Source organism: Rhamphochromis sp. 'chilingali' (assembly GCF_963969265.1).
Source record: "Rhamphochromis sp. 'chilingali' genome assembly, chromosome: 8".
NCBI classification, from domain to species: domain Eukaryota; kingdom Metazoa; phylum Chordata; class Actinopteri; order Cichliformes; family Cichlidae; genus Rhamphochromis; species Rhamphochromis sp. 'chilingali'.
The window spans coordinates 38,619,249-38,639,383 of NC_137935.1; the positions used below are offsets into that span (position 1 = coordinate 38,619,249).

At 38.4% G+C, this 20,135-nt stretch overlaps 1 protein-coding gene across 3 annotated transcripts in view; it reads left to right on the top strand.

Moving 5' to 3' along the window:
- Positions 1–260: 260 nt before the first annotated feature.
- The window catches only part of bcas3 (BCAS3 microtubule associated cell migration factor), a 318,948-nt gene continuing 299,073 nt past the window's right edge, over positions 261–20,135 (top strand). For all 3 annotated transcript variants that reach the window (XM_080889011.1, XM_080889012.1, XM_080889013.1), the window contains exons 1-7: positions 261–353; positions 3,937–4,029; positions 4,947–5,001; positions 5,317–5,392; positions 5,580–5,686; positions 14,105–14,186; positions 17,996–18,068. In XM_080889011.1, coding sequence (XP_080745137.1) covers positions 3,959–4,029; positions 4,947–5,001; positions 5,317–5,392; positions 5,580–5,686; positions 14,105–14,186; positions 17,996–18,068 — 464 coding nt within the window. In that variant the 5' untranslated portion in view covers positions 261–353; positions 3,937–3,958. The remainder of the gene's footprint in view (positions 354–3,936; positions 4,030–4,946; positions 5,002–5,316; positions 5,393–5,579; positions 5,687–14,104; positions 14,187–17,995; positions 18,069–20,135) is intronic.

The following is a 20,135-nucleotide window of genomic DNA, read 5'->3' on the forward strand; positions in this document are numbered from 1 at the left end:
TTTAGTGTTTCACGAAGCATTACTTTCACTAGACTATCACTAGTCCTAAGTATTTTGATTGCTTAACTACAGACACTTCAAGTCTCTTATTATGATGTAAATTAAAGACACTTGGAGGTTAACAATGACTATTAAGTTGTAAAAGCTTTATTTGTAATGCGACGTAATCGTTGTGTCCGCCTTTGCTGTTGTTTGGTTGGTTTGACGAGAACGTATCCGTGATCTGATTGGCTTTCAATGACACAACACAGTTCCGCAAATCTAGTCTGTTTGTGTTTTGACTGTTTTTTGCAGAGAGCTTCAGAGCACCACGAAGTGTATACACAAGGAGACTGTCAGCGTTCAGCTCCTCGGTTCGTAACTATAGCTGCTAACTATAAAACATAATGCTTTATTGAAACATGACAAATGTATCTCCAGCTGTTGGGTTTTAACTCTATTCTTCTAACACTATGAGGGACTTTTATCAGCTAATGCTAGCTAGCTATGTTAGCCGTATGTTATCTAGTGAGATAACTTTCGCGTTAGCCAATGGCTGTGTTGTGTTCCCTTGACAGCTGTTACAATTGTCACCCGAATGGGTCCGCTAGCTGCTAGTGGTACTAGCTCGCAGAATAAGAGTTTCGTGTATGTAACGGAGGCTAGGAATGTCAAGCTTCTCAGGCATGTTGTTTACTGTATGTAGCTTTGTCTCTACCGCCACACAAGCTTTTGCCCTGTGTGATTATAACGGTTTTCGACTGGTCTTATTAGCCCCGGTAGTTGCTTGGGAATGCTTCCAAAGACAAAAGAAGGATAACTGAATGTGGTTTACTAAGTGGCTAAATGCATAAAGACCCTGTGTCATTAGTTTATAGGGATGCTTCATTTCGCCAAGCCAGTTTTTGTTAGTGTCGAGGCACTGGTATTAGCATGTGTAGTATACATAGTTTGCAGTCTAAATAAATTGTCAGACCTAGAATGTATTTGTCTTACTAGGGGCATAGCAAACAGCTGCTTCAGTATTATCGTGGCATATAGCTGCCCCGGCTCTCTGGTTCAAATTCATGGTGGCAGCTGTATCCATTGGCCCCATGTCCAGCTCCTCAGATCCTGTTGGTGCTCAGAGGTTAGCTTTGAAATATAAATCCACAGCTGGAATTATATAATCACAGAATATAATTCTGTGGAATAATTCCACAGCTTGTTTAGGCTGTGTGGAAGAGTGTGTGTCCTATTTTTTTACCAGCTGATTTGGACTATCCACGGGAATTCATGGTAGGATCTATAAATGTTAGCTGTCTTATAAAGACCATGTTATACCTTTTGCCGAAGTGTACTAGGTATAAGACAACACCTTAAAATCCTCATACTTCTGTTCTGTAAGTTTACTGTCAGAACACTGTCAGATCTTACTGTCTGTGCTCTCCCAGAAGCTCAGATTTGGCAACAACCCCATTTATACTCTGGGTTTTATTGGTGTTTTTATCTTAGATTCACTGATTACAGGTTTTTTAACTAATACGTCTGTGATGCTTGGTGTATTTACTTTAGTCGCACTGAATTTCTGCTTTCAGTGCTGGATTTTCCAACTACCCTTCTGAAAGAATTTGTTTTTTTATTGTTATAAGCTGAAGCCTGTTTTAGTTTTCTGTGTGAACAAAATGCGGTAATTTTGCAAAACATGCCATAAAACTAAGGCCACTAAAGGTAGCAGTACCAGGAATTTATTCCACTGCAAAATTAAGACTGTTTTAAACTCCACATGTCAGCGTCTCTCCACACACCAAAAAAAAAAAAGGTTTGAGGTCATCAATTTTTTTATATGTTGGAAGCACAAAAGAGCACCCTTTTAATTTCTAGTCTTGACCACAGAGAGAGACATACTGTGACAGTATTGTTGTTTGTGAGAAACCTCTTTGTGCAACTGATGGTTAAAAAAAATGGCTAAAATAAAACATTTCTATTCATTCTGATTTTTTTGTAATATACATGGAACGGTCGATTTGAGTAGTAAACCAGTGCGATTTTAGGCACTATATGCTCACAAATAACATTTGTTTTCTGAGGTTTTTTAAACATATTGCGATATGTAGTGTATGGTGATGTAGCCAAAAAATATTGCGATATTAGATTCTCCTCATATCGCACAGCCCTACCTCCTGGTAGGACATGTGGAACACCTTACCTAGAAGGTGACAGCCTTAGCCTTTGTTGGTGATGACAGTTTCAAGACACCTCCTGTCTGGAGAAACTTGCATTGCTCAAGTGTGATTTTGGCATTTAGACAGTCTTCAAATTCCAAAGGTTCCTTGGGCCCCGTCTATGATCTCTCAGCTTCTTTCCATAGATTTGGATTCAGATTCAGGTCTGGGCATTCTAGCAGCTTTATTTCTTTCTCTGAAACCAATTGAGAGTTTCCTTGACTGTGTGTTTGGGATCATTGTCTTTCTTAAACTTTCACCCTTATTTTATCTTTATCATCCTGGTAAATGGCTGCAGAATTTTATCAAGAATGTCTTGGCACATTTTTCCATTCATCCTTACTTCAGTTGTATGAATCGTGCCAGTGATGTATGCTTAAAAACAGCTGCACCTCCCTTTTTTCATGTGTTCAAAACTTGAAAAACGATGTGTTTTCACATTATCACACTAATTTATGAACAACTATAGTTTGATTTCTTTGCATGTATGGATTTGATGGGTTGTTAACAACATCTTGTAAGAATTTCATGTCAATAGCACCTTTGAAATTGGTGACGGGTTCAATACTTATTTTACCCGCTGTATGTCCAGGTACTAGTTTACCATTAACTTGTTGTAGTATATGAGCTGGTATACTTACTATATCAATTCATATACTACTTCCTCTCTGTGTTAAGTCCCAGGGATGCATGTCTACATTAGCCCGGGTGGTCTTAGAAACTCTTGCAGTGTCATTTGTTCATCAATAGGGGTTCTCTGCAGTCAATACTGCTTTGAAAAGATCTTGGAGGGTGTGGTATGCCTTTATCTCCTTGAATCATAAGCTGACAGTAAAAAGTGGTTCTTGTCTATATGACAATTCAAGTTTGAATTTAGCAGAAAAATAGCTTGGTTGGTGTTGTTGCCTAACAACAAGAATGTTTATAGTTTAAGCCATGTAATTTCCCTCCACCATAATGTGTCGCATGTATAAAAATAATGATCATAATTAAAAAGCTTTAATCTTGAAAATAAAATGGTTTGGTACTGAATGAGTGGCGCAATGATCATCAACTTTTAAACTATTTATAACACCTGCATGAAATGTAATGCATAAATAATACAACAAAATGCTGTGCTCAGTTCCAAACCAAATGTAACAGGAAACAGGAAAACATTTGCACATGTCGAGGAGCGTGTCAGGTTACATTTCACTGTGTGTTATACTTGTATAACTATGCATGTGACAAATAAAGAACCTTGAACCTTGAAAAACACTGATGTTGTTGTTTTTTTGTTTTTGATCCTAATAAAGTGTAGTTTTAGAAAACACTCATTTCTGGTTGGGGAAATTTCAATTGGCTGTCGCAGCCATCAGTCTACTGTTCACCCAAACATTGTAGACATTTAAAAGTACATTTGCATGATTCACTGTCTTTTTATTGTTTTGGTAGGATAAATAAGCCCAGTGCCTTTTGGCTATGGTTTCATTGTTGTTGTTACTAGACTTTGTTGTTCTGATCTTTGTAATTTGAAAATGCTTTTTGAACTAAGCAAAGAAGCAAAAAACTAACCTTGGATATTTATTTAGGAATCAATATTCTACAATCAACATTCTGCTGGATTTTACCATCTAGATTAAAAACCTAAATCTACTTCCTTTTTTCGGACATTGTAACTGCTTATTTCATGTCAGTGTATACATTCAACATTCGGTTTGTTTGTCAGGTCAAGTTAGTCCAGCTTGCTAAATGTCTCTTTTTATCTTTTCAGAATATCAAACCAAAAGGACAAAATGGCCTCGGACTCTCCGCGCAGACCGAGTCGTTGTGCTGGGGGGGTTTTGGTGCGAGCACAAGCTGCTACGTAAGGACACATCTTTGTCATCTATGAGTAAACACATGCACTGTATTTCTAAATACCAAGGATAAGAAATAGTGTACTTGATGAAATTGGATGTTCGATGATTCATGTGATCTCATGAATTGAGCCTCCTTTAAGTGTTTTTACACAGTAGTGTACAAAATCTTAAGCCACCCCTCATTACTTGATATTTTGCTATTAAAATGGATGCAGCGATTTATTGAAACATGTGCAAACATATATGGCACAAACAAACTTTGTACAATTCTCACAAGCTTGATAGTCAATATTTGGTATGAGCACTTTTATTTAAGGATATTCCAAAGCACTTCTTTGTTCACTCACTCCTTTTGTTTCTTTTTCTGACAAGATGATCCAACATTACTTCAATTATTTTGAGGTCCAGCCAAGATTTGCTACACCACTGGTCAAATGCAGTTCCAAACTATGGAAGAGCCTCCATTGTGTTTTACAGATGACTGTGATACACTGTTCTTTGCCTTTAACGTATCAAGAATTTTAAATTTGGATTATTCACTCAGTAGTTGATTTAACTAACACATCTGTGTTGCTGTTGATTTTTGGTCCAGTTTTTGTGTAGTCTGGCATACTCCAGCCTTTTCCATTTTTTCAAGTACACACTCCGCATCATGCCGAGATCATGTTTTCAGCTCAAAGCTCTTTGGAAAAACACTGAAAGACCCCTAGAAAGACGGGCGAACTACTGCTCAAGAACACTTCAAAAATTACAAAAAGTCCAGCTCTTTGAAAGCAAAATGTAAAGAAATGAGGGGCTATTCTTGACTCTACATCCATTTGATACTTACTTTTGCTTTGCTCATGTAAAACCCTATGCATTAATGTTAGGGTGTAATTCCAATGCATTCTGCACATTTGTTATGAGCTTTTTGTTTTTACAGGGAGCAGTCTTACATGGAGAGTGTTGTGACCTTTCTGCAGGATGTAGTACCTCAGGTAACTTTCCTCTTTTTTTTTTTAAATTCAGTTTTTTTTACTGAATAGACAACAACATTATTAGCAATTAGCATACAACATTGAAAAACCACACTGAAAACAAATTCTAAATATTTTCACAGCCTGTCCCTAATTTTATCAGTTTTATTGATACTCGATGTACATTGGTTAGAAACCAGAAAGGCAACAGGGAGGGCCTGGTTGAAAATGCAAATGCAAATACAGTGTTGCAGATAGGTCTTGCATCCTTTAGTATTATTCCTCAGTGTTGTTCATGTTTTTGCTGCGTCTGTTTTGCCTTCTTTCTTTCTACAGGCATATACTGGGGCTCCACCCACTGATGAGAAAGAGAAAATCATTTGGGTTCGATTTGAGAAAGCTGACATTAATGGTATGAAGTCATGACTCAAATATTGAAAAGCCGTAGTCATCCTCTGTGTATACACTGATCTACTAATTTAAAACTTTAAAAAGTCTATAATACGTTATGCCTTTCCAACAATGTATTGTAACAGTGTTACAAGTTTTAACTTTACTGTTATTTACTATTGCTCATTACACATTTTCTGTTTGCAAAGACACTGCACGCAACCCAGAGTTTATGGAGATGCACAGTGGCACTACTGACCCTCCACTCTGCCTCATGATTGGCTATACTGATGGAATGCAGATCTGGAGCGTATCTGTAAGTTGCATCTAATTGGTCCTTTTTTTTGCTTGATCCTTTTCTGCCTTAACTTTTCAGAGCTGTGATCACTTCAGTTTGTTTTCAGTGTAAGCAGTTAGTTCACTGCTGAGCAAGTTTTTTAAACCTTTCTAAAGAAAGTGAAGCTTTTCAAATTACAAAGTGTAGATAACTCATCTATAAATATGTCTGTGTGATTTTCTGTGACTCATTAGTGATACTCCTTTTTTGAGAGTGTCATCAACCAATATTGCCAATCTGAAAGATTAAAATAAACACAGCTTTTACTATGTCAGCAGTCAGCATTTGTTAAGCTTGTGCAGTTGGAGGAAATAAACTGTGCACTTACTGGGCTCAGAACTCAAATGTTGGCTACGAACATTTGCTACTCTTGGACCTGACAGGATCTGACTAAAAAATGCATATTAATTTGTAACTTGCTATAGCCAAAATACTTGCTGGCAGTTCATTGAATGAAATGCTGGCTTGTTAAAATTTAAGTACCAATGGTGTCCATTTATTCTACTGTAATGTGCTGTCATGATAGCTGTGTTGGAAAACGTTTCTTTTTTTTCCAGAGTGTTTGCTAGTGGTTATCTAGTAATTAGTTATTAGTTATCTTGCTAATTGAATTAATTGAAATTCTCAAGAAAATGTTTTGAATATTTTATATCTTTATGGTTGAAAAAATAATGAAACTGTACACAACTATAGTCACATACTTTGAAATGCACACAAGAAGCAAGAATGAAATAAAATCACTCAAGTAGGTTCGAAGATATTAAGAAGTAATATTGCAAATGAAGCTTACTAAAATAAACTTAAACAACTCAATATGTTCTTATGAACCCCTGTGGCTAACCTGGATCTAACCTAATCATCACTTCATGCTTTTAAGTCAAGAATGTGTTGCAGTGTAGGTCCGTGTCCACTAGCCGGCGATGTTGACCATGTTATGGGTTCTTTGATACAGATAGCAGCACTTCTTACAGCTCGTATCATGTCTGAGTACTATGTTAGGCATGTCCACCTTTTTGTGAGTAAAGGCTACGGAGAAAATGGAAAAAAAGAGTAGAAACTCACACAGCAGTGGCAGTGATTGTCCCACATCTTCACGGGCAAGTGTGGCCACTTCAAGAATTCTCTTTGCAGTACAGAATAGATTGCAAAAGAGATTCAACACCTAATGCTCCTTTTAATGTTGTTCTTTCAGTGCCTGTGTTTATCACAGGTTTAAAAAGCCTGGCACTGACCCGTGCCTTCCTTCAGGGTCGAGTCTTTTTAACGGTGTGGGAATCAGTCCATTACAGCTGTTAGCTACTGCTGAAACTCTTCTACATGTCCATCAAAATTCATGTAATCACATTATCACGATATGTATCAAGACTGTACAAACCTATGATTTATTTTTAAAGCAACAAAATTTACTTTCATAGCTGGATGATATAAAAATACACATGGTACTGACACATAAGACTAGTGAGGAAATTGTGATTGTGCAGTTCAGTTAATGAAGGATACATAATTGCAATATTAAGCAAGTACTAATCATAATAATATGACTTTAACCATCTTAACAATTATCAAATAATATTATTAATATTATGATAAAAAAAATTAATGAGTATATTAATTAATGATGTTTTAAGAAAAATGTAGTTGGTTCTATTGTGTGTCCAGGATAATTTATAAATGTATTGTGAGTGATACCTGCAGTTCTGCCACACTGCAATGTCATGTTGAATGTAGCCACAAGGTGGAGACCTATTGATAGGCTGCCATGTTATGACATGCTACTGATTGACAAGATATGGATTAATGTGACCTCTGTTATCTGTAGCACGGCTCTGTGCCACAGATAATAATTATCTGTGGCAAAACGAGTCAAAGTAAAATGTTGTTTAGGGCAAAAGTGTTCTGTTTGGCTCGTATTTCTTTTTACATAATGTTGGTGAAAAAGTAGTTCCTGTCTTCAAATATGTTTTTGTAACTTGGACAGTGTTAAACCTCGTAGAGCCCTCACCCAGAGTGGGCAAGTTATTTAGTCTTTATAAAAAACGACTTCTTCAAAGTCAGACTTGGAAAATCATTAGAAGATTTTGTCAGCTTTGTAACTTAACAAATTATCCACAACACTGCGAAGGCTTCGCTCACCAAGTATCGCCTTTCATGTGGAGGCTGTCACAGAAATATGCAAACTTCACATACATCCTGTGAGATCTAAACACACCGAAGTCCTTAATCAGTCTCTTTATAAACATCCACAGGCCACGGCTAAAAAGACACACTCTTACTTTATTCATGATCACACACGTTGACCAGAATGATGTGGCAAATCTCGTGTTGTGAGCAGACTTTCTGTTGCATTGTGGAGGAAAGGATTACAGCTGTTTTAGCAATGCTACACACACCCGGTAAAATAGCCTTTTCTGCCTTTCTGTTGCAACTGACACCAATTCTGCAGCAAAGGCTGGCCTGTTATTGCACACTTTCCTTTTCTATTGTTTTCCTTTTAAGTTTTCAGAGTTTCCAGGATGTTTATGGGTTATGTTTTTTTCACAGGCTTTTTAAGTAAGCACCTAAGGTGCCTTGCTCTCTGGCTTTTGAGTGGCCGTGAAGTGTTTGTGACAGTTGCTAAGCCAACACCCTCTGTAATGGCTCACCAGAGTACGAACACACATTTACACACATGCTTTCACAGACTCATGAGGCGGGGACTCTGACTGGTTGTATGGATACTGACAGAGGTGTTCAGGTGATGTAGATTACAGTCACCTCTCACTGGAGAGGTGTCACCGAGCACTGCGTGATAAGAGGCAGACTGTCATAGACTAATTGTCTGCGATTGTGTTGATGAAATGCTAAAGTAAAATGCCTGTTCGGAGTGTGAGTCGATGTTTCGAGGAGTTGGAGCCATCTTACAAAAAGGGTCAAAAACCCTCTCCTTTATAATTCAGAAATATTAATACATGGATGGGCATGGGGAGTTTTTGTAATCCAGACACTGATATGCAAGTTACACAGAAGGAGAGAGCTAATACAATCTGTTTAATCTGCCATAGCTGTGCAGGGTTATTTATGTTTAATCAGTTTGAATTTATGTGCCTTCCCAAGGCTAATCATTGTCCGCTAATCCTGTTTATTAGAGCCTACTAAAATAGCATTTATTAGACTAACACTAAAATTCAAGTGTTAATCTTCATTTGAGAACTCTGATGTAGGTGTGCTTATTTTTTTTCCCTCCACAAACTCAAACCATGAACCAATTTCATAAATAACTAAACATTTGTTATGTGTAGTTATTTATTTGTTCAACTACTCTCTGCTTTGATGATTGTGTTTGTGGTGTTCCACACACAAGGGAAGTCGCAGAGTGGACAAACTATGCAACATCAGCACTCATCTCTCCCATTACTTTTTAATTTTCATTTGTCGGGCATTGTAAATGCTGACACTGATAGATAAGCAACCGATAATATTGGCCTGTTTTAAACTGTCTCCCCCCCCAGTGACTATATAATATGTAAATCTACAGTAAAAAAAACCCCCAACAACTTTATTTTAAAATACATAGCACATAGTGGTGGGACTCTCAGATTGTTGCACATGAGCACTGAAGCAAAGTGTTTTCCTCCACAAGTCTCATTCACCCAATCACACAAACGTTCATGCAGTGCTTTTAACTATACTTAAGCGCATTTAAACATACACCCTCACACCCCTATGAATGCATCAAATGCAACTTAAAGTTCAGTTGCAATCCACTGACCTTCCGACTAGAGATCACCCACTCACCATCTGGAGCACAGCCACCCCAATTTTAAATCAGTTTTGACAGTTGAAAATTTTAAAAGCATACCGAGCATACATACAGAAATATTCATCAGGACTTCCGAATGGAAAAGTGGTGTGTAATAGAGACCAAGGGTTCCATTACCCTTACCTGTATTTTTATTCGCTTGAGGATTTGTATTTTAAAACCAACATAAAAAAGAAATATATGTATAGTTTGGTGATTCTTTATCAGGTTTGACGTTTCAGTTAGTATTTAAGTGACTGTTTGTGGACAGTGAAGGGACAGAGGGGGACTGGCCATCCTACCTGTGTCACGAAAAAGGACCTGAGTAAACCTAAATTCCTTGCACATGTATTTGTGTGTTAGTAAGTGTCTTAGCAGTGGGCACCTTTTCCTGGTTGCTTCCTTTGCAAGATGTGGAGTGAAAGAGTAAAAGCAGCTCAGTGACCTGCTTATGAGCTCCTGGAGTAAACCAATGGGCCAGGTGGGGGGTGTTTTGGTTAAGGTGTTTCTAATTTATATATAATTGATTGACGTGTATATGTTATTGAATTATTTATAGGACTTTGTATGAATAGAAATATGTCTTCCGTGTGTTGTATTGTGGTTTGATATTTGCTTATGTGGACGTTTGTTTTCTCGTTTGGTTTGCTAACCCTAGACTTGGGTAATTCCCGATGCTCACCTGAATGGGTAGAGTATAAAAGGAAGCCAGTTTAGAGTGGTTGGTTTTTGGTTTGTGTTGGTGTGTAACCAATAATAAAGCCCACCAGTTGATGGATAGATTTTATTCCAGCCTCGTGTCATCTTGTTTGAACCTACACATGACCGTCAGCCGAGCTGACACGGTGTGAAGTTATGAACCTGCATTCAATCCATCTACCTTTCTTCTGTGAGCTCTCTTTCAGTCCTGGTTATATGTAGTTCTCTTCTATTATTATGGTATTGTGCTACAATATGCAGCAATATGGTGCTAAATCAGTGAAGAGGAAGACTATTGCTTATAATAAATTTGAATAATGCTATATTTCAAATGCTTAAATATGGTTTAGCTGAATTTTCCTGAGAAGGAAAGACACTCAGCATATTTATTAGGGTTTAAGGATGCACACATTTTGATGAGCAGCACTTAATGTAAACTTTTAAATTTTCAACAGCATTCCTAAAGGTGCTTTATATTCTGCTATGTTGGAAAGTATTATTGGAGTTGCACAGATGTGCTCTCCAAACTGGTGATCCTTACTCAGCATCGTTGGTGTCGATAGACAGATGACTGAGGGTTCAGATCTGGTCCGTACATTATGAAGAGAAAACAGAGTGGCACATTTCAATTTGCGTTGCAGATCTGCATCATAAGCAGTTCACCAATCTGTGCGTTTATCACCTCAGTGGTGTGTGTTATGGGAGAGCAAGCACCTGCTACTGTCAGGCACCTCCTCGCTCCAAACCCTCAATATGTCCAGCGCTGTATTCGTGCGAGTATCCACTTGTGAATATGGCCCAGATATCTGTTCACAGCTTAAGGCATTACATTTGAGAGATTAAAACAGAAGAGCAGACACTGTGATTTCACAAAAACATTATGTGCCACAAATGAAATGAATATAATGAATAACTATATGCAGGAAAAACAAGTTTGAAAAAGCAATTTGGCATATTGCATACGCTGGCCGCTAATGTAATATTGGGTATGTTGTTGAAGGCAGTGGATGTCATATAGAGCCATGTAAGGCGAGGATGAGCAGTGGGGTAATGCACAATAACCTGCCGCATTAACCTCCAGCCATCCCCTCTTCTCATTTTAATCCAGCAAATTCCATTATTCCCCCTTGCAGGACCATTTGCCTGCATAGGAATCGTACCCTGCTGCCAACCTCCTTTTATTCCTGCCATCAGTGCTTGTATAACCTGCCTGTGTCTTCAGTGTTAATCTACCGCAGCTGGGCCTCAAGCACTTTGAATAAAAACACAGCTCCAAATCCACCACTTTGAAAAGGCTACTAATTGCACAAAAGAGCGATCATCCCCTCAGATGGGTTTAAAGACTTAAAACAAACAGATTAAAGCACTAGTAAAGTGATAATGCGGGGTTCACTGTAATTTAATGCATAAAAGAGAAAGAAAAGTAGGGCATTGTATGCTTAGAACAATGTGCCATTACATACACCACACACTGCCAGGAACTAATATACTGGCATCACATATAAATGGATGAAGACTAAACCCAGCTGGACACACACACACACACACACACACACACACACACACACACACACACACACACACACACACACACACACACACACACACACACACATTAAAGTGCTTTTCACTGTGGTTAAATTTGCTCTGTAATAAAGACCAGAAATGCAGCAAACTTAAAAATCTACTCTAAGTTCGACTCTATTATTCTTACTGTTTATCTGTAAATGTAATTTCAAGTCTGTGCAAATGTGGTAGAATGAACATGTTTATTCAGTAAAGGCAGATGATGATGGCAGTGAGAAACAGACAAGCTCACTCCCCTTATACATCAACTGTACAACAGTCAAACATATAAACAAACAGCTGCTGGTTATGTAGTTTTTATTTCTCTACTAATTTTTTATGTATTGTGGTGTGTTTTTTTTTCAGTAAATAATTGGCTGCACTATATAAGCTGGACTGTTTAACTTTTTAGTACTGAACAGATTGTGTTCATGTACTCAAATGGCTCAAGAAGGCAATCCGAGTGGAAGATGAAGAAAAAAGGAAATAATGATTGCGTTTTTATTATTCTCAAAATGTGTCTCTAACATTGAGTATTAAAAAACCTTTTATAAATTGATGATGTCAGAGTCTTAGGGTTATTTATTTATTTTTTTAATGCATTGGTGTAAATTTTATGCATTTACAATTTGGGTATTTTATTGGCACAAACATCAGAACATTTCGAATGAAACTCAGTCGTACACCTGGGCAGGGATTTTCAAATACTGAGGTTGGGAGTCTCCCCAACAACTCTCTTAGGCTCAGTTTCCCCAGATATGAATTAAGCTGACTTCTAGACCATAACTTCTTTCCATATTCATTGAATTTTTCTTTTAGAGTAGGACTAGGCTTAATCCATGCCTGGGAAGCTGCTGATAAACCTGCTGAAAATTTAGACTTGAAACTAAAACTGGCATTTCCAAATGTTTTGTTTGCCTTTTAATTTATTAAATTAAGTCTGCTATTTCACTCCATGTGGTTCATATTTCTGGGTGGGAAATTACCTAAGATATCATCAAATATTTATGCAACTAAAAGAAATAAAATGCAGGTGAAACAAATTAAATGAAAATGTTAGCCTTGACTTTATTAAGGAAAAACTACAATACACTGCATATTTGTAATGAGAAAATTGAATTACTGCGGTCATTTACACACATTTAAGGGTGTTTTATTAATTTGTGAGCATGACTCGTGGTAGAGTGAAATACTTTATTTATCCTTCCCACTGTCCACTTTTCCTTCTCAAAGTCGGACTGAAGCCTGTTTTGTGGCTACTGGTCTTGCTGCACTAATGACACTGCCATCATTAGATTAAAACCAAATTACAGTTTTGACCATTAAATTTTTCAGTGTGGACAGATTCATTAAAAATGTGATAAGAGTTGCAGACGTAAGTGAAAAAAGAATCATTTGCCATAATTAACATAAAATACAGAACTTTGCATTGAACCCATCGTCCCCATTGTTCCCAATGCAAAATGCACAGTTCCCTCCAAAGATGATATAGTAGCTGAAAATTCTGATTTATTTATTTATTTATTTATTTTTTAAAAATTAATTTAATTTTTTTAATATAGTGTAACACAAAATCTTGGCAACGAAGAAGTCATCGGGTGGTTAATTAAGAAAGCCAGTACCTGAAGTAGTGGATGAAAAATGAAATGATGGGAACATAATTTAAAGCATAAATCCAAAAACTGCTAAAGATGACAGACACCGTGGAAATAATAAAGGTTAATGAAACATTCAGCTACGGGTCTCCCATCATTCTATTATGTGCAGTAAATCAGAAATCAAAGATAATTCTGAATTATGTTAAGACGCACTGGCTGTTTCTTATGTATTCTGCTACAGAGGCATTATGGGCTGCTGCCCACTTGGCATTGACCCACATCCCCAACCTCTCCTTGTTGGCTCTGTAAGTGGAGTCAGCTCATTTGTGTTGTGATGCCACTGGGACTTTTATTTTGTGCTTGGTGGATTTTACTTCGTGGTTTGGCTGGAGCTTAACAACCAGACCACCATGTGGATGTTCCCCATCCTCCCTCCCTACCTCACCCTGCCATTTTCTATGAAAAGTAGTTTTACACCGCGAGAAAACGTGTTGTTTTTCTTAGTGTGAACAGATCAGATCATAGGTTAAAAAAAAAAAATGACAAGAAATTGTACGCTTTAAAAGAAACGTGTGTTTTGAAACAGTTCCCTACGTGGCCGGACATAAAGATCTTCGAACGGCCTAATACCTAAATACGTTTTGTTTTGGATTTTTTCATCCTGGTCTGTACTACTGAGTAAAAATACCTCTTTTATTGTGCTGATTTGTGAACTTCTCTTACTTTCAAGTCTAATATATGTTTTTTTTTTTTCAGCTGGCAGGAGAAGCTCAAGAGCTTTTCTCAGTGCGACACGGTCCAGTGCGAGCTGCTCGCATTCTGCCAGCTCCTCATAACAGTGAGTATTTTCAGTACCGTTACTTGAGTATGATATGCACCTACCTGCAGTTAAGCACATATTGCATATTCTTGCTTGAATAATTATACAGTAGTGATGACATGATTATACAGCATTAAAACCATCGCCAGGTGAAGTTGACAACATTTGTTGTCAGTTCTTTTATCGGTGCTGCTGAGAAACATTTCTGCTGAGGAAACACAGAAAAACAAACACAGCAGGTGTCAGTATTTTTCACATCTCTGCTATAAGGGTAGAGATGGGTTCCTTTAGTTATTTTTATAAGGTATTAGCTTGTTGGCAGGATCTTTTGGGTAATGTGCTGTGGGATTTGTATTTTGTGCACAGGCTATTTATGGTGTTTTGCAGTGTGCAGCCCACATTGGCTGGTAGAGGAGGCTGCTACTGTCATGGAGCGTCTTTGCTTTCAAAGGCTGTTTAAGTCTACAACAGTGTTCAGCTGTGTATTACGCATCAAAAGTAACATCTGCATTGATATCAGGACCTTAGGTTTCATAAACACACTGCATGATTGAAATTATGAGATGGTCAATGTTTTCCATCCATCAGTGATTGTAATGCTGTTGATCATTATGTAGCTTTCTTTATGGTATCAGTGGTATTAAAGTTCCACATCTACATATCTGTGTCAGAAGAAGCTGCATTCAACTGTGAAACACAAGCTTTTATACCTTGTAGTAGATAAAATCTCAGCTCGTGTTGTGCCACCTTCAGATGCTGTCTGAGATTTTTTTTTAACAGTAAATGTCTCTTCTGAAACCACACAGGGATGTGGAGGAAGTTCATTTAAACGTTTTTCCTTTGCAAGTCTCCTGAAGTGTCTTTTCAGCATAATTCGGAAATGTCTGTCCTGGAAAAAAAAACTCTGGTTAACTTGATTTCAGCATCCAAGGTCAACACTTAAAATTAAATTTTGGATGGCCTATTGTAATGTAGTTTTGGGTTGTGGGCATTTTAAGTGGTGCTATATCATTAAAATTAAAGAGTGCTCCTTGGTTCCTCATCCTAATGTTGTCGTAAATCTATGATTACTGTTAGCCCACTCTCAGTCAGTAGTCCATATTACTAGTAATGCAGGCATTGGTGTCCTTTTGTCATGAAGAGTTTAGCCAAACAAAGGGTATCCCAAGTGCATTTTGATCAAATTTGAGTTTTGTATTTGCGTTAGTATTATGTCATTAATGTAACACACGGGCCGCGGTAATCTGACAAGGATGATTGCTACAAAATGATGCCACAGAAAATCTTCTTTTAGCAAACATTGAAAAAGAATCATTGTTCATTATTAATGATGATTTTTGGATACCTTTATTTCAGAAAAGTTAGTGAATATTATTATTTTTTTTAAAAAGGAAGTAGAAAGAAAAACATTTTCGTCCACTCATCCAATTCAGGGTCTTGAGCTGGAGCCTGACATGGGGCCACAGGCGTGGTACGCCCTGAACAGGTTGCCAGTTTGTTGCAGGGCAACAATAGAAAGCTCGTAGTGCTTAATGTAAAAGCTGAGATCACACAGACCACAGTGGCTGCTTCAACCTGAGATGAACTTTAAGTACAGCAAGGAAACCACATAGAAACTGCAGTCTGGCATCTGAAGCGATCAAACAGCACCTGAATAACACTCTGTAGCTTCACCAAGTGACGTGTGAAATGCTTCCATATCCACCACCTGGATGCATGCACATGCATAATTAGTGCGTTGTAGTGTAAATTCCTCAAGGACAAAAAACAGACTGGCACGCGGAGCCTCCTGCATAGACCCCCTCTCTTACTATCTGATAGGGAGATTTCCGTCACTCACCCTAAAGTTGACTCGCAGATTTGGAAAGTGTAATAGAAGCTTTCAAAATCAGCATTTTGTGATTTACATTACTCACAATTTGCTTTTATGAGTAATGTAGCGTGGTCCAAATGAAAATTACAATGCAGGAGGAAAATGAGAATTTTTGTGAATCAGTATATTGAACAGTACTTTCAGATTCATTTCTTTTTGGAAGGAAACATTTCCCATGATGTTCTGTGAATGCACGTTTGATCTGCTTACCTAATGCTGTTTTATATGACCTGAATTACAAACAACGTTAAAGCATTTCATTTCATTTGTAATGTAAGTGAAATAGTCCCAGTAATGACAAACAAATGTGGCACTGGTTCCACTCATGGAAGGTTGAATGCAGTATTAATTGCAGTTCACATATTCTCAAAGTCATGGTGCAAATGGTCGACTTGTTCCACTGATGAGACTCTTTACAGACATCACGTTTAAATTTAATCCCTGCAGGTGTCAATCGGTTCTGTGAAAGATGGTTTGTGGCTTTTTTTTTTTTCCGGTGAGAAAATGGTCTTTGTGCTCGCCGTCTATGTTGCAGTCTTTTGGCAGATTTCAACAACACACAATGGCAGCTTTTGAGGAGTGCTGGAAGTGGATAAAAGCAAACCACAGTAATAAGAAGCAGCAGATAGCCCCGACACATGAGGGGAGTAATTCTCTCAGCAGAAAATAAATATGAATTGTACCACTGCAGGGAAGGACACTGATTGTAATCTGTTAGGGTGCAAACAGTGTTGCACTGTGGCGAGCCATTAAAAGGCCAATTGTCTGGGATATGAGGCTGTGGGTGGGTGGACTCGTAAAGCCCTGAAAATAGGTGTTGATTATAATAAGGAAAGGTTCCTCCTTCCTGGAATAGAGAAGGAAAAGCTGGTTTTCCAAAGGAAGTAAACGCGTTTATCCACATCTCGTTTACGAGCTGTGATCTTTTGTTGTTTTGGAAAATGAAGCAATGACTTCTCTGTCTGACAACAAATGAGCATTGAGGAGATACTTTGTGAATGCTCTCTGGTCTTCATGCTAGAGGAAATGCCATGCAGTTTAATATGTAGCCTGATGTTTCGGGCGATGTCATAGTATTATTTAAACATACACTTACTTGTTTCTGTTACTATTCATTGCAATATTAATCAAATCAAAGTTGCTCTATGCATCTTCCCAGAATGTTTTCTTTTTTTAGTTAAATGTGCCATTCACCAAGTCTCCAAGGAGCATATTTATGTTCCGGCTCAATATCTTGACTGATGACAGAAACATGAAAGGAGAGAAGGATCCTGTTGGTAGTGTTAAAGGCTGGTACGGAAGGCACGTTTGCTCTCATGCCATACCACAGGAACTTGGGCTGATTACTGTCAACCCTCAAATTACAGTCCTCTAAAGGGTAACATCTTCTTCAGTCTAAGCACCCCCATCCACTCAGTCCCCTTATCCTTTGCCAAACTTCAAAAATGAGACAATTAGGGAAAATATGGGATCAGAAATACTTAATGCAGCATGATTTCTCTTCATTTTTCACATGCCCACTGGACTTTGCATTTTCAGTAAGATTTCTCCATCATTTTTGAGTTTTGTTAACTTTTTTTTGGAGGAACAAAAATGTTTGGGTTTTTTTTTTTTTATTATTTTACATCAAGCTTCATTTATTCTTTTAGCTCAAATTTACAGTAGAAAATCAGTAGAGACTAGCAAACAAAGTCTTTAAATTAAGTGATTCCATGTTTTGGATGGAAAAAAAAAATCTCCATTTATCAAAAAATATTTTGCAACCATAATTGGATTATGGGGCAACCATAGTAATGTAATCAGCACGTTTCCTGCCATGGTAATAGCCTGCCTGTTGTATGAGGGTGGGGAGTGCTCGAGCCCTCACATGTTTGGTAAAGAATGTCTCTCTTTGTTGTGTGCAGATTCTGCTGTTTCTCATCTGGCTCTTCCTCTGACTCCTCTTCCTCCTCAGGTCCTGTAAAGCTGGACAGTTTTGCTGACAAGAGGCCCCTCCTTGGGGTCTGCAAGAGCACGGGGTCCTCTGGGTGAGTTCAGGCTTCGTTATAAAACTGACATCACTTCCTGTCGGTCACCCATAAACTGCAATGCAAAATAGTGACTTTGCTTCCCCTCTGTTTATAAGTGATGAATTATAGATTCACATCTTTCTGCTATAATGTTGTGCTATTCTGTGCGATAAGTGACTGACAGCTTAACTAGTGGAGGGGCAAAAAATGATGTTCTATAATGTCGTCTTAAACTTAAAGACTAGATGCCCGTTAAGCTCTGTCTTTGCCTAGTAAAGACAGGCATCTACTTTCTAATTAAAAGTGCACTTACTGGAAAGTGAGAAACTAAAGCAACCTGTGTCTCATGGGATTTAGCCGTCCTTTCTTTAAAACCTGCCAATAGTGTTTTACTTTCGGTGATGTTATGAAGGACAACAAATGCTCCATCTGAAAGTCATTTTTAAAAATAAGAGGCATCAAAGGACACCCAACATTTTGTTACGAACCCTTCACATGCAACTTGAGGTGAGCCACCCATGTGGGCTTAGTGACTATTAGTGGCAGTGTGGCTGGAATGCGAGCAGTACCTGAATGCCCCACAGGCTGGGAGAAGGGTGATGGAGCAGATGTGCAGAAGCCTGGGATTGTTAGGGTTAGGCCTGGGAATGTCATGTCTTTGTTTAGTGCAAGAAAACTTACTTCAAAAGTGACAGACCCCGAGGCATCTTGCACTCCCTTCTCTATACCCAGTTTGTGCCCTCCCTTCTTCCCCCCTCTTCCACTTACTTATGCTGCTCTTCCAGAGCAACACAAAATTTAACTCAATATATCCTCCCCAGGAAATGAAATAAGGAAGTCTGTCTTCAGCTGGGTCTCGATGGAGACCACCTTCTTGATGTTTTCCAGGAACTGCCGCCACTGTCTCTCTGACGCCATTGCCATTGCTTCTGCTTTTCCTATGTCCTCACTGACACTGAGACAGGCAGCGTTTTGACGGTTTGGCAAATCACCCAGGCGTCGTTCAACACTAATGCTGAAAACATGTACTGTGTTGAAAAGCAGAAACCCTGACCTCTGGCTGAATGGCACAGCCTGGTCCTTCCCTCTACAGAAGTGCTCGGTAAATAACACTTTGGTCAAAGACAAGAAGGAAAAAAGCTTCCGGGTGCGGCGCTGTACTTTCCATCGGGCCTGTTCATAAACTTACTAAGGTCCTCGCACAATTTTTAGCATATAATCATTTTGAAATAACAGCTTTTGTTAACCACCAAAAAGGATGCCGTCCTGACACTTAAATGGAAAACAGATTGGACTCTTGGCTGCTATAGCAGTGCTGGTTTAGAAGTCGGTTCAGTCAGCTCTAGGCTTAGATTACAAGATTTGCAAATTAAAGGAAAACCAGAGAAGGGAAAAAGCATGTGTGCTAAAGCGCTGTACTTGTGGATTTCCAGCCAGGCACACTCAACATAATTTTATCAATGGAAAGGATTATATGTAAAGTCCAAACAATGTAAGGATCCAGTGATTTTCTTGACAGTAAAGCTACATATGCGTCCCTTTCACTCTGTACCAGTGCCAGAGGGCTTTAGGAATTAGTAAAGACTGCTGGTGCCCTTGCAGACCTTGGTGTGTACGTCTGCTCACATTTCTGGAAAAGATTTAAGTTTCCTTCCCTTTCTAGCTGTTGTTATTATTTTCAGTCGTTTTAATTACATCCACAGGTATTAGTATTCTCAAAGTGATCCTCAGTGAAATTTTATGGGAAAGACCAAGGCGACTTAACTGTTTGCGGGTGTTTGAGTGCACACATATCTTGGGCAAAAGTTCAGTGATGAATAAGTGTGCTTTGTTCTCTGGAGTGACATTTCCAACCTCCATCTACCCCCTCACAACATCTCCACATGCCGAGAGGATGTGGTCCCCTCAATATAGACTTCTTTCACCATCAGAATTAATACTGCACGGGCTATTTCTAGACTCTAGTTAATACACGTGGATGAACAGTCACTACTGAGGCCATGGACAGGCTTTTTTGAAGGGTTGTACAGTATGTCAAACAGTAAACAGTGTTCTACATCCTGAATGCCCACCTCAAGCGGCCCT